The sequence below is a fragment of the Rhinopithecus bieti genome, unplaced genomic scaffold, assembly GCF_001698545.2.
Source record: "Rhinopithecus bieti isolate Rb0 unplaced genomic scaffold, ASM169854v2 scaffold_9899, whole genome shotgun sequence".
Taxonomy (NCBI): domain Eukaryota; kingdom Metazoa; phylum Chordata; class Mammalia; order Primates; family Cercopithecidae; genus Rhinopithecus; species Rhinopithecus bieti.
The window spans coordinates 7340469-7354562 of record NW_016806979.1 but is presented as its reverse complement, the minus strand read 5'-3'; the positions used below and the strand labels follow the sequence as shown (position 1 = coordinate 7354562).

Here is a 14094-nt window from a genome sequence, read left to right as displayed (position 1 = left end):
TTGACAAACCTGACAAAAACAAGAAATGGGGCAAGGATTCCCTATTTAATAAATGGTGCTGGGAAAACTGGGTAGCCATATGGAGAAAGCTGAAACTGGATCCCTTCCTTACACCTTATACAAAAATTAATTCAAGATGGATTAAAGACTTAAATGTTAGACCTAAAACCATAAAAACCTAGAAGAAAACCTAGGCAATACCATTCAGGACATAGGCATGGGTAAGGACTTCATGACTAAAACACCAAAAGCAATGGCAATAAAAGCCAAAATAGACAAATGGGATCTAATTAAACTAAAGAGCTTCTGCACGGCAAAAGAAACTACCATCAGAATGAACAGGCAACCTACAGAATGGGAGAAAATCTTTGCAATCTACCCATCTGACAAAGGGCTAATATCCAGAATCTACAAAGAACTCAAACAAATCCACAAGAAAAAAACAACCCCATCAAAAAGTGGGCAAAGGATATGAACAGACACTTCTCAAAAGAAGACATTTATGCAGCCAACAGAAACATGGAAAAAATGCTCATCATCACTGGCCATCAGAGAAATGCAAATCAAAACCACAATGAGATACCATCTCACATCAATTAGAATGGTGATCATTAAAAAGTCAGGAAACAACAGATGCTGGAGAGGATGTGGAGAAACAGGAATGTTTTTACACTGTTGGTGGGAGTGTAAATTAGTTCAACCATTGTGGAAGACAGTGTGGTGATCCCTCAAGGATCTAGAACTAGAAATACCATTTGACCCGGCAATCCCACTACTGGATATATACCCAAAGGATTATAAATTATGCTACTATAAAGACACACACACACATATGTTTATTGTGGCATGATTCACAATAGCAAAGACTTGGAACCAACCCAAATGTCCACCGATGATAGACTGGATTAAGAAAATGTGGCACATATACACCAAGGAATACTACGCAGCCATAAGAAAGGATGAGTTTATGTCCTTTGCAGGGACATGGATGAAGTTGGAAACCATCATTCTCAACAAACTATCACAAAGACAGAAAACTAAATACTGCATATTCTCACTCATAGGTGTGAACTGAACAATGAGAACACTTGGACACAGGGCGGGGAACATCACACACTGGGGCCTGTCCGGGAGTAGAGGGCTGGGGGAGGGATAGCATTAGGAGTAATACCTAATGTAAATGATGAGTTGATGGGTGCAGAAAACCAACATGGCACATGTATACCTATGTATCAAACCTGCACATTGTGCACATGTACCCTAGAACTTAAACTATAATTTTAAAAAATACATATATAATAAAAATATATGGCTGGGTGCAGTGGCTCACACCTGTAATCCCAGCACTTTGGGAGGCCGAGGCAGGTGGATCACAAGGTCAGGAGATGGAGACCATCCTGGCTAACATGGTGAAACTCCATCTCTGCTAAACAATACAACAAAAATTAGTTGGGCATGGTGGTGGGTGCCTATAGTCCCAGCTACTTGGGACGCCGAGGCAGGAGAATGGAGTGAACCTGGGAGGCAGAGCTTGTGGTAAGCCAAGATCACGCCACTGCACTCCAGCCTGGGCAACAGAGTGAGACTCCATCTCACACACACACACACACAAAATATATACACATATTGCTCTCAGAATAAGGATGTGTTTGTTCCAGTTACAAAAAGGCATGAGCACTTGATGTTGAAGGCATTTCTTATGCCCTTCTCCATTGAAATTTACAATTGCCTTCATGGTTTTGAGTTTTACAAAGCTGCTGCTTCTGTACCAGCTCCAGGACAAGCTCTCGGGGTCATGCATGTGAGTGGGTCAGGGCCTCTGTGGTGGTTGCCAGCTGACAGAGGCCCTGGGGCCTGCATCCCAGTCTTCCTCATCCAATCACATCTTGAAAATGCTTCCATGAATATCCAAACTACAGAATGAAGCCTAATCTGCCAATGCCCTGATTAAGAGCTGGGAAACTAGGAACCCTGTGGGCCTGCTAAATGTGTGGCCCCAGCAGGAGGAGCCTGGGAGACTGAAGCATCCAGGAACCACTGGGGAGGGGATGGAGGGGCACAAGAAGGTTCCTATTTTATACAGAGAGGGCTTGAAAGATGGAGAGCACTTCCATGGACAGGCTCATCAGGGCTAGCCACCAGACCAAGAGGTTTCCTGGACAGGTCACAGGTCATACCTCAAAAAGGGAATCATTCCACAAGTTAGAACCTATTTGGCAGTGAGCAATACTGGAAATACTTCATAGCACACTGTGACTGTAGCCAAAGCAGTACTCAGAGGAAAATTCATAATCCTCTAATAGCTTAAGTGTTTATATTTATTTAATTTATATTTTTAATTAATTTATTTATTTATTTTTCTTTAGATGGAGTCTCACTCTGTCACCCAGGCTGGAGTGCAGTGGAGCCATCTCGGTTCACTGCAAGCTCTGCCTCCCGGGTTCACACCATTCTTCTGCCTCAGCCTCCCGAGTAGCTGGGACAACAGGCACCCGCCATGACGCCCAGCTAATTTTTTTGTATTTTTAGTAGAGATGGGGTTTCATCATGTTATCCAGGATCGTCTCGGTTTCCTGACCTCGTGATCCGCTTGCCTTGGCCTCCCAAAGGGCTGGGATTACAGGCGTGAGCCACCGCGCCTGACCAATTTTTTTGTTTTTTAAATTAGAGACAGAGTCTCACTCTGTCACTCAGGCTGGAGTGCAGTGGCACAATCACGGCTCACTGCAGCCTCAGCCTTCCCAGGCTCAAGTGATTCTCCAGTCTCAGCCTCCCAAGTAGCTGGAACTACAGGCACGAGCCACCACACATGGTCAATTTTTGTATTTTTTGTAGAGACAAGGTTTTGCCAGGTGCCCAGGCTGGTCTCAAACTCCTAGGCTCAAGTGGTCTGCCTGCCTTGGCCTTCCAAAGTGCTGGGGTTATAGGCATGAGCCACTGTGCCCAGCCAAGTGTTTATATTTAAGATGAGAAAGACTGAGAAGTAATTACTTTGTGTCTAACTCACAAAGGTAGAGTTGGAGAAGAAGGAGAAACAGAGTAGAAGGATGAGGAGGGAAGGATGGGAGGAAGGAGAAAGAACAAAATAAAAAACTCTCTAAACAGAGTCTCTGGGAGTTGGGAGATCAAGCCTCAGGTTCTCACCCTGCTCAGATCCCTCTGTCCTCAGACAGGTCAGCTCTCCTGATTCATTTTCTTCTCTCTTCCATATCTCTAATCCTGTGCAGTGGGGCAGGGCCAAGAATTGGGTAGGGAGGAGGTATATGAAGCACTCAGTGTCCTAGCCTGCTACGCCGATGGCCCCCAGGGAACACTGGGCAATGTCTGGAGATGTTTTTGGCTGTTACAACTGGGAAAGAGTGTGACTGACATCTAGTGGGTGGAGGTCAGGGATGCTGCTCAACACCCTGCAGGGCAGAGGACACCCCTCACAGTGCACAGAATGATCCTACCCTACAATGGACTCAATATTTGCACCTCCCTGAAAATTCGTATGTTCAAATCTTAACCTCCAAGGTGATGGTGTTGAGGTGAAGCTTCTAGGGGATGATTAGGTTATGAAAGTGGAGTGCTCATGAATGGGATTAGGGCCCTTATAAAAGGGATTCTAGGCTGGGTGTGGAGGCTCACGCCTGTAATCCCAGCACTTTGGGAGGCCACAGCAGGCAAATCACTTGAGGCCAGGAGTTTGAGACCAGCGTGCGTAACGTGGTGAAACCCCGTCTCTACTAAAAATACAAAAATTAGCCGGGCATGGTGCCATGCCAGTAATCCCAGATACTAAGGAGGCTGAGGCAGGAGAATCATTTGAATCTGGGAGGTGGAGGTTGCAGTGAACCGAGCTCACACCACTGCACTGCAGCCTGAGCAACAGAGCCAGGCTCCATCTCAAAAAAAAAAAAAAAAAAATTTAGTGATAGCAATCGTTAATACTATACTTTAAAAACACCTGTTATTGCCAGGCGCGGTGGCTCACACCTGTAATCCTAGCACTTTGGAAGGCTGAGGTAGGCAGATCACAAGGTCAGGAGATCAAGACAATCCTGGCTAACACGGTGAAACCCCATCTCTACTAAAAACACACACAAAAAAATTAGCCGGGCATGGTGGTGGGCGCCTGTATCCCCAGCTACTCAGGAGGCTGAGGCAGGAGAATGGCGTGAACCTGGGAGGCAGAGCTTGCAGTGAACCGAGATCACACCATTTCACTCCAGCCCGGGCAACAAAGTGAGACTCCGTCTCAAAAAAAAAAAGAAAAAAGAAAAGAAAATAAAGAAAACACCAGTTATTTAGTTAAAATTTTCTTCCAGGCCAGGCACAGTGGCTCACACCTGTAATCCCAGCAGTTTGGGAGGCTGCAGCAGGCAAATCACTTGAGGCCAAGAGTTCAAGACCAGCCTGGCCAACATGGTGAAACCCTATCTCTACTAAAAATACAAAAATTAGCCAGGCATGGTGGCATGCCTGTAATCCCAGCTATTCAGGAGGCTGAGGCAGGAGAACCACTTGAACCTGGGAGGTGGAGGTTGCAGGGAGCCAAGATCAGACCACAGCATTCCAGTCTGGGAGACAGAGTGAGTGAGAATCCATCTCAAAAAAAAAAAGGCCCTCTCACTCCTTCTGCCATATGAGGATACAGCAAGAAGGCAAAAGGCACCATTAATGAAGTGGGAAGTGAGCCCGCACCAGGCACCGAATATGCTGGTGCCCTGTTCTTGGACTTCCTAGCCCCAAGAACCATGTGAAATAAATTTCAGTTGTTTATAAGCCACCCGGTCTATGGTCTTCCGTTATAGCAGCCAGGAAGGACTAAGACAAGCCCCAAAAGTCAATAGCATCAGGGTTAGAAAACCTTGCTCAATGTATAAGCCATTACCTGGGGGGGTTCCTGGAAGGAGCTGCTGCCACCAGGCTCCCTGTGTGGGGCTGGAAAGCGGGGACAGCCTCATCAGTGTAGAGGCCACCATCCTGCCGGTGGTTTAGGCTCACTCGGTCAGTCATCACCACCAGTCCCGTTTCCTAGGCAACAGACAACACCCAAACCATTGGTGGGGAAGTGGATGCTGGCAGCCCCCAGAAGCATAAGGGAATGAATCCCTTGGGACAATGGATATTGTGGCCATTGTCCCAATATCACTTTTGGCAGCTTTGGGGCATCATTCTTTGTTTTTTTGGTTTTGTTTTGTTTTGTTTGTTTTTTGAGACAGAGTCTTGCTCTGTTGCCCAGGCTGGAGTGCAGTGGCGGGATCTCGGCTCACTGCAAGCTCTGCCTCCCAGGTGCATGCCATTCTCCTGCCTCAGCCTCCCGAGTAGCTGGGACTACAGGCGCCTGCCACCATGGGGACATCATTCTTTTACTCTGGGTTTGGTGGCACAGGCTGGGGAGAACATGGGACCCAGTGACCATCCAGGGTGGAGAAGAAGAGAGAACAGCACGTTTGAACTGTGGAACCAAATCAGATGGCCCAAACACAAAAGGTTACATGTTGCATGATTCCATTGAGATGAAACGCCCAGAACAGGCAAATCCATAGAGACAGAAAGCAGATTGACTGGTGACTGCCAGGGGCTGAGGGAGGGGAAATGGGAAGTGATTGCTACCAGGGACTGGGTTTCCTTTTGGGGGATGAAAATGTTCTGGAATTAGGTAGGAGTGGTGGTTGCACAGCACTGTGAATATAATAAATGCCACTGAATTTTAAATGGTGAGTTTTATGTTACATGAATTTCATCTCAATTAGAAAAATCATGACCAGATGTGGTGGCACATGCCTGTAATCCCAGCACTCTGGGATTACAGGCATGAGTCACTGTGCCCAGCCAGCATTAGTCCTTTTTAAGATGGATAAACCAGAGCTGGGCACAGTGGCTCATGCCTCTAATCCCAGCGACTGGGGAGGCTGAGGCAGGAGGACCACCTATGCAGTTCAGACCCCCTGCCACCTGGGAACACAGCCACCTCCTTCTGCTTTGAAAGTTGCCAGACACATAACCAAGTTAACCAAAGCTGAGGCAGAGCTAAGAGTTACTGGCACCCGCAGCTCCCAATGAGAAGGTTTTCCTCGCAGCAAAGCATGTCAATGTCATAGCACATCCCATCACAAGTTCAAGTTACCCGTTTGAACCTGACCATTGACATGCATAACATTCTGCTCTCCACAGCTTTGCAAATTGGAAGGATCTGCTTGTGAGCTTTCATTGGGGAGAAATGAAAAAGAAAAGTTTGGAAGGCTAGGTGCAATGGCTCATGCTTGTAATCCTAACACTTTGGGAAGTTGAGGCAGGAGGATTGCTCAAGGCCAGGAGTTCAACACTAGCCTGGGCCACATAGCGAGACCCCATCTCTACAAAAAAATAAAGTAAAATAAAATTAGCCAGGTGTGGTGGCATGCACCTGTAGTTCCAGCTACTTGGGAGACTGAGGTGGGAGGATCACTTGAGCACAGGTGTTCGAGGCTGCAGTGAGCTATGATCGCACCACTGCACTCCAGCCTGGGCCACAGAGTGAGACCCCATCTCGAAAAAAAGAAAGAAAGAAAAGCTTCCAATTCTGTTTCCAACCCATTTCTGAATCTCCAAGACTCTTATTTCTAGGCAAGAGGACCTTAGAAGGGGGCAGAGGGATCTGAGACCACCTCTCCTTACGGTGAAGGCAAATCCAGAGTCCTTGGTGATGCCCCAAGGCCACGGGAAGACGGAGGAGCGCCGGCGTCGTTGGGCCATCAGCCCAGCCCACCAAAAAGGACCATCCTCCCTGGACACGCCAAAGGAATCAGAAACATCATAATCTTCCAGTTCCTGGAAAACCTGCAGGCAAAGGGGGACAGAGACTGGTCAGCTGAAGTTTTCTTTACAACCCAAACTGGCTCTCGTGGGTGCAGCGCGCTCCCATCCCAACCTCTTTATCACATCATGACAACCTCCAGGAGATGGGCACTGGTAGCATCAGCCCATTTTAAAATGGGCAAACAGGAGCCAGGCACAGTGGCTCATGCCTGTAATCCCAGTTGCTGGGGAGGCTGAACCAGGAGGTTGGCTTGAGCAAAGGAGTTCGAGACCAGCCTGGGCAACATAGCAACACCCTGTCCCTACAAAGACAGAAAAAATTAGCCAGGCATGGTGGTGCATGCCTGTAGCCCCAGCTACTCTGGAGGCTGAGGTGGGAGGATCGCTTAAGCCCAGAAGGTGTTGACTAGAGTGAGCTATGATCACGCCACTGCACTCCAGCCCAGGCAACAGAGCAAGACCCCAACTCTAAAAATAACATAAAATAAGACGGGAAAATTGGAGCCAGAGAGTCCAGACCTGGTCCAATGTCATGTTGCAAAAATCTGATGACCTTGACTCCCTGATCTTGCAACTGCGCTAAAGCAGCAACAAGGATTTATCAGACACCCATCAGGTTCCCTGAGAAATGAACCTGACGGAGAAAGCAAATCTGGATTCAAATGCAGCTCTTCATTTATTAAAATGGGAGATGGGAAAGGGAGAGCAAGAGAAGGTAAGGCCCCATGGAGGTGCCAGAACCCAAACCCGAGGGCTCTGCTCACCTGGGCAGGAGTCAGCCGGAACCCAGACCTGAGCAGGTAGACACTCTTATCAACTGCGGCGACACACACACAGCTGCCCCTTGCAGCCCTGATCCGCAGGTCGACAACCTCCCCAGGTTGGGTCTCATTTGCTGAATACGTCACCGAAACCTGGGCGCAAATGCGCAAGGGATAAGAAACTTGGTTCAGTTGGCCGGGAGTGGTGGCTCACGCCTGTAATCCCAACACTTTGGGAGGCCGAGGCGGGTGGATCACCTGAGGTCAGGTGTTCGAGACCAGCCTGGCCAACATGGTGAACTCCCGTCTCTACTAAAAATACAAAATTTAGTTGGGCATGGTGGCGGGTGCCTGTAATCCCGGCTACTTGGTAGGCTGAGGCAGGAGAATCTCTTGAAGCCGGGAGGCAGAGGTTTCAATGAGCCGAGACAGCATTGTTGCACCCCAGCCAGGGCAATAAGAGTGAAACTCCGTCTCAAACAACAACAAAAAAAACTTGGTTCAACCCAGGTTTGGTCCAGTGCAGAGGCATCTCTTCTGCCCCACCCATGCACCCCCTGCCCACCGAGGAGAGTGGGTCTTTGCCAGCTCAGCTGGGAACATGGCCTTGCCACCTGGTTGGAACTGGTCCCACACTGTGATGAGCAGCTGGTCATTGTGCAGCGGACACAAAAAAAGGAACACGGAGGGACAGGGAGAGATGGGAAGGCAGGTGCTGGTGGACAGCATGTGGTAGTTTTAGAAGTTGCAGGGAGGAGCCAGGCACAGTGGCCCACACCTGTAATCCCAGCACTTTGGGAGGCTGAGGCAGGAGGATCACTTGAGGCCAGTAGTTCAAGATCAGCCTGGCCAAAGTGGTGAAACCCCGTTTCTACTAAAAATACAAAAATTAGCCAGACGTGGTGGTGCACGCCTGTAATCTCAGCTACTCGGGAGGCTGAGGCAGGAGAATTGCTTGAACCCGGGAGGCAGAGGCTGCAGTGAGCCGAGATCACACCACTGCACTCCAGCCTGGGTGACAGAGCTAGACTCCGTCTCAAAAAATAACGGCAATGATAAAAGTTGTCGCAGGGAGGGGGACGGGAGGCTAAGGGTGCTGATGGAAACAAGTGCTGGCCCTTAAATCCTGAATTCAACAAAAGCAGAAAACAATTGATGGCTTTTCTTGTGTGTTGTGAACGCAATCTCCTTTTGGGTGACTTTTGGAGACACTTCAGTAAAGATGCAACTCATGTTCCCACAATTCCTTATGTCACGCTGTGACACAACATGAGTCTCAGGTGTGTACAGACCCCCTGGCCAGCACCTTGGAGAAGCCCCAAGGGCCCTTGGCTGTGTCCCGGGTTCAATGTGCGATGCTCTACCTGGTTTTCGAAGAAGGTCTCAACTGCAAATTGAAGGCTGTCGGCAACCCCTTCTCCATTCTCCCTGACGTAGAAGACCAGCAGGCGACCGAGGGGGACCATGCTGGGGGTCACGGCCAGACGAAGAGAGGTCACACACACATTGACCTCAGCTGCTGGGGCTGGTGGGGGCTCTGAGGTGAGCAAAAGTAGAGAGAAGTGGTGAACTCTCAGCATCTGACATGCAACCTCAGCCATTCAGGCTCTGCCCCAATTTGCCCTGCACTATACTCCTGTCTACACATTGAGACAGTCTGCATCTTCGGTTTTGAAATGCCCTTCCCAGGCTACATCCTCAGTCAATGCTGACTCTTCCCATTGACTCAGCTCTAGGGTCACCATGGGCTCCTACAGAGCAGGCTGGAATTTGCCTAGAATCATCCTCTCTGCTGGGGAACATGGTCCCTTCTCCCTGACCAGCCCTCTGCTTCCTCTGTGGACAGCAAAACCACCTTGGCCTGTCCAGGCAGCACCACTCCAGCTCCCCAGTATGCCCCTGACCCCGATCCCTCCCTCTGATTGGCTCCATCTTGCTGGGGCCTGAGGCCAGCAGACCTGGGCAGCCATTATTTGCTGACTTGAACTAAGTTCATACTTCCTTCCCTGTGAGTAAATGATCCTTAAAGGATAGAGGATCTTAGAAGCCTGTCCAGGCACTCCCAAATACTCTACTGCAAGAGAATGAGAGTAGAAAGTCTCCCAGTTCCAGAATGGGCTATCTGTTAGCTGGTTCTGTGCAGAGCTCAGAGCAGCCAGTGGACAGGCATGGTTGGGGGAAGTGGGGACAGAAGGAAACTCCTGGCCAACAGGAGGAGGTGGGTACCCAATTGGCCTTGGGGTTCAAATCCTGGCTCTGGCCCTTACTAGGCAATGGGAAAGTCCCTGAAACCCCCAACCCAAGTCACAGCCCATTCATCTGCAGATGGACACAGTGGACCCATCACCATCCCAGGCTGCAGTTGGGTTAAATGGGGACAGATTGTGGGGAGTTCCAAGCCCAGGGCTGGCCCTGGACAAGGGTTCCAGGAAGACATAAAGCCCCTGTTATTTCACCCAGAAGAGAAGAGAAGACCAAGAGGATGCAGGTGCACCATGCCCAAAGCACAACTCTGGCCAGCAGTTCTCAACCAAGGCAATTCTGCTGCCCAGGGGATGCTGGCAATGTCTGCAGATGTTTTTTGGTCATCGTTGCTGGAGAGGATGCTACTGGCTTCTGGTGAGTAGTAGCCAAAGATGCTGCTCAGCATCCTACAGTGCATGGGATGGTCCCAAATGTTGACAGTGCAGAGGTTGAGAAAGCCTGCCTAAAAAGGAGGGATCTTCTCTATCTATTTATCCATCCATCCACCTATCCACTCATCTTTCTATCCATCCATCCATTCATATCTTCATACATCCACCATCTACCCATCCATCTACCCACCATCCACCCTTCCCTCTATTCACCAACCATCCATCATCCATGCACCCAATCACTCACCACCACCACCACCATCCACCCATCCACCCATCCCTCTATTCATCATCCATCATCCACTCACCCATCCACTATCCATGCATCTGTTTGTTCATCCATCGTCCACCCATCCATCCACCATCCAATCATCTATCCATCTGTTCATCCATCCATCATCCACTCATCCACCCACCTCACTATCCATCCATTCTTCCATCCATCATCCCCCATCCATCCACCCACTTCCATCCATCTATCGATCCAACCATCCATTCATCCATCATCCACCCATCCACCCACCCACTATCCATCCATCCATCTATTCTTCCAATCATCCACCCACCCATTATCCATCCATCCATCTTTCTGTCCATTCATCTGTCCATTCATCCATCCTTTTGTCTATCCATCCATCTGTCCATTCATCCATCCATCCATCCATTCATCCGTCCATCCACCCTTCCATCCATCCACTGTTTTATCAGTCCATCCATCCAACCATCCATTCATCCGTCTTCCTATCTGCCCATCCATCCATCGATCCATCCCTCCATCATCTATAGGGCTATTGGCATCTAGGGGGTGGAGGCCAGGGATGCTGCTCAACATCCTACAGTGCCTCCACCACAGAGAATGATCTTGCCCAAATGCTGATAGTGCCAAGGTTGAGAAACCTTGCCTTAGCCTGAGAGACCCTGCCTGTCTATTCACCCATCATTCTATCTACCTACCTACCCATTTCAGTGATTCTCACTTGGGAGTGACTCTGCCCCCTGGGGATAGTGGCAATATCTGAAGACTTTTTAGGTCATCATACTGTGGAGAGTTGGTACTACTGGCATCTGGGGGGGAGAGACCAGGGATGCTGCTCAGCACCCTACAGTGCACAGAGTGCCACCCACTCTAGAGTGATCCACCCCCTTCTATATGTCTATAGTGCTCAAGTTGGGGACCCTGTATTGGCAAGAAAGGCTTTGAAGAGGAGGGGACTAAGGAAGTCCCCTGGGAGGAGGGCCTTATAAAGAGCACATGGTGTCAAAAAGAGAGAAAAGGAAGAGGATTAATAGGCAGAACCACCTGGGCAAAGAGGTAACAGCAGTGTGGGCCAGTGCAAGAGCCCAGTCTGTGGTTGGCTTGTCCCTGTCCCCTGCAAACACAGAGTGAGAAGAGCCTGGGGCCTGAACCTCTCCACTTCCAGTGGCTGATCACTGTCCTCCTGGACCCAGTCTGGTATCGTTAAGGATGTGTCCCCTCTGCCCCAAGGCAGGCTCCCCTCTCTGCTAGGTCTTGCCTTGTCCCTCCTTGCAGGAGTGTTCATCTCAGTCTCAGTGGTTCAGAAGGAAGAACAGGAACCTTCTCCCTGCTGCCCAGCTCACCTGTCTCAGAAAGGTGTGTTAAACGAATCGGTTTCTCCAGGGCAGGGGCTGCCCGCTTGCTTCGCTGCTGGGTGATGTGGGCAGGCTGCTGGCCCGATAGCACAATATTGCCCCGCGCAGCCACCTCGTAGTACAGGGTAAAGTTGCAGGGACATGTGGACTTCACAGAAAAATCGGCTTCTTCCCCAACCTATGGAAGACACGCAGCATGGGGGGCCCTGCCTGGCACCAACATTGCAGCCCACTACAGGGAGACGGCCACTCTGGGGCCAGAGGGAGGCTGGGATGACTGAGGGAGCGGAGTGCCCAGCATCCAGTCCTGGCCCCTAGTTTTGTTTTGTGTTTTGTTTTGTTTTCTTTTTTAAGATGGTGTTTCACTCTTGTTACCCAGGCTGGCATGCAATGGTGAGATCTCGGCTCACTGCAACCTCTCCCTCCTGGGTTCGAGTGATTCTCCTGCCTCAGCCTCCTGGGTAGCCGAGATTACAGGAGCCTGCCACCATGCCCATATAATTTTTGTATTTTTAGTAGAAACAGGGTTTCACCATGTTGGCCAGGCTGGTCTCAAACCCTGACCTTGTGATCCACCCACCTCGGCCTCCCAAAGTGCTGGGATTAACAGGCATGAGCCACCGCACCCAGCCAGTGGCCCCTAGTTCTGTATATGGCCTGAGGCTCACCTCCTTGCAGGATTGTGGTATAGATGAAACGTGATGATGGTGTGAAAGCCCTCAGTAAGATGTCATGCCGTAAAGAATTGAACCTGGCCCAAAGAGAAGGCTGGCCTTTGCCCATAGCTCCTGGGAGGTGATCTAAGCTCTCCGAATGTCCTGCCTGATAAGAGCGTCTTTGTCTACTTGGGGTCTTGGGTCACATCAGGTAGTAATAAATATGATTTCTGGAGGAGGCTTTGGGCCATGCAGCATCAGATCAACCTGTGGAGAAGCTGGGGAATGAGATTAGTCATGGAGGCAGGTGGTCATCTATGTCTATGTGACTGAGCCCCAGTGAAAACTCTGGACACCAGGCTGGGTGTGGCGGCTCATGCCTGTAATCGCAGTGCTATGGGAGGCCGAGGCAGGAGGATCGTTTGAGGCCAGGGGTCTGAGACCAGACTGGGCAACATGGCAAGATCCCATCCCTATTTGAAAAAAGAAGAAGAAGAAAGAAACATAACTCTGGACACCAAGGTTCCAGGGAGCTTCCCTAGTTGGCAGTACACCATGCATGCTGTCCCACATCTCTGGTGGGAAAATAACACTGTCCCTGACTCTATGCAGAGAGAATAAATAAGTTCATGTTCAGAATTCTTCTGGACTCTGCATCATCAACCTCTCGTCTTCACTGATTTTCATGTGTATTGTTTAGTGTAATAAATTGTAACCATAAGTATAATAGCTTTTAGTGAGTCCTGTTAATTCTTCTAGAGAATTAAAGAAACTGCAGTAGTGTGAGGACTCCCAAACTCTGCAATTGGCATCAGAAGAAAAAGTTGTCTTAAGAACTGTTTACGGCCAGGCACAGTGGCTCACGCCTGTAATCCCAGCACTTTGAGGGGCTGAGGCAGACAGATCGCTCAAGTCCAGAAGTTAGAGAGCAGCCTGGGCAACACAGTGAGACCCCCATCTCTACAAAAAGTACCAAAAAAAAAAAAAAAAATTGGCCGGGCGTGGTGGCACATGCCTGTAGTCCCAGCTACTCAGGGGGTGGAGGTGGGAGGGTCACTTGAGCCTAGGAAGTCAAGGCTGCAGTGAGTCATGATCGCACCACTGCACTCCAGCCTGGGTAACAGAGTGAGACCCTGTCTCCAAAAAAATAAAAATAAAATACTGTTTCCTAATTTTGAATGTGCTAATGCCGCCAATGGGCTGGGCCTTCTCTTAGGATATGAACTCAATGAGTTGGGTCCTATCATAGTCCCCAAGTTCCCAGAGGGGAAAACTGGAAACTGAGGCCTTGATTCTTTGTCCAATGTCAGTGAGTGTAGGGCAGGATTCATACTCAGGGGAGCTGATGCCAAGGCCCCACACTGAACCCTGAAGCTGCCATTATTCTGATATCAGGAAAGCTAAGGCCTCCCAGGTCCTAAGATCACCCTAGGGGTTTGGTGTGTGGCCATGTCCAACACTTAGCCCTAGGAATCCCCTCCTCTGTTCCATGTTTTGCAATCTGTGCCTGTCCCCAAATGTTGGGATCACCCTGAAAGCCCAGAAGAGGGATATCTGGAGTAGGGGAAGAGTGACATTCTTGCTGTGGAAGCTTGGGCAAATCATTTCACCTCTCTGAGCCTGTTTTCCCATCTGTAAAATAAG

At 49.5% G+C, this 14094-nt stretch overlaps 1 protein-coding gene across 3 annotated transcripts in view; it reads right to left on the bottom strand.

Annotated features, from left to right (window-relative positions):
• The window catches only part of CPAMD8 (C3 and PZP like alpha-2-macroglobulin domain containing 8), a 120964-nt gene that overhangs the window by 63863 nt on the left and 43007 nt on the right, over positions 1-14094 (bottom strand). For 2 of the 3 annotated variants that reach the window (XM_017879537.1, XM_017879538.1), the window contains exons 13-17: positions 11783-11972; positions 8912-9084; positions 7551-7700; positions 6646-6807; positions 4877-5019 (exon numbers count right to left, since the gene is read on the bottom strand). In XM_017879537.1, the coding sequence (XP_017735026.1) occupies positions 4877-5019; positions 6646-6807; positions 7551-7700; positions 8912-9084; positions 11783-11972 (818 nt within the window). Of the gene's footprint in view, positions 1-4876; positions 5020-6635; positions 6808-7550; positions 7701-8911; positions 9085-11782; positions 11973-14094 lie in introns of all 3 variants that reach the window. The other variant, XM_017879539.1, reaches the window with a different exon arrangement.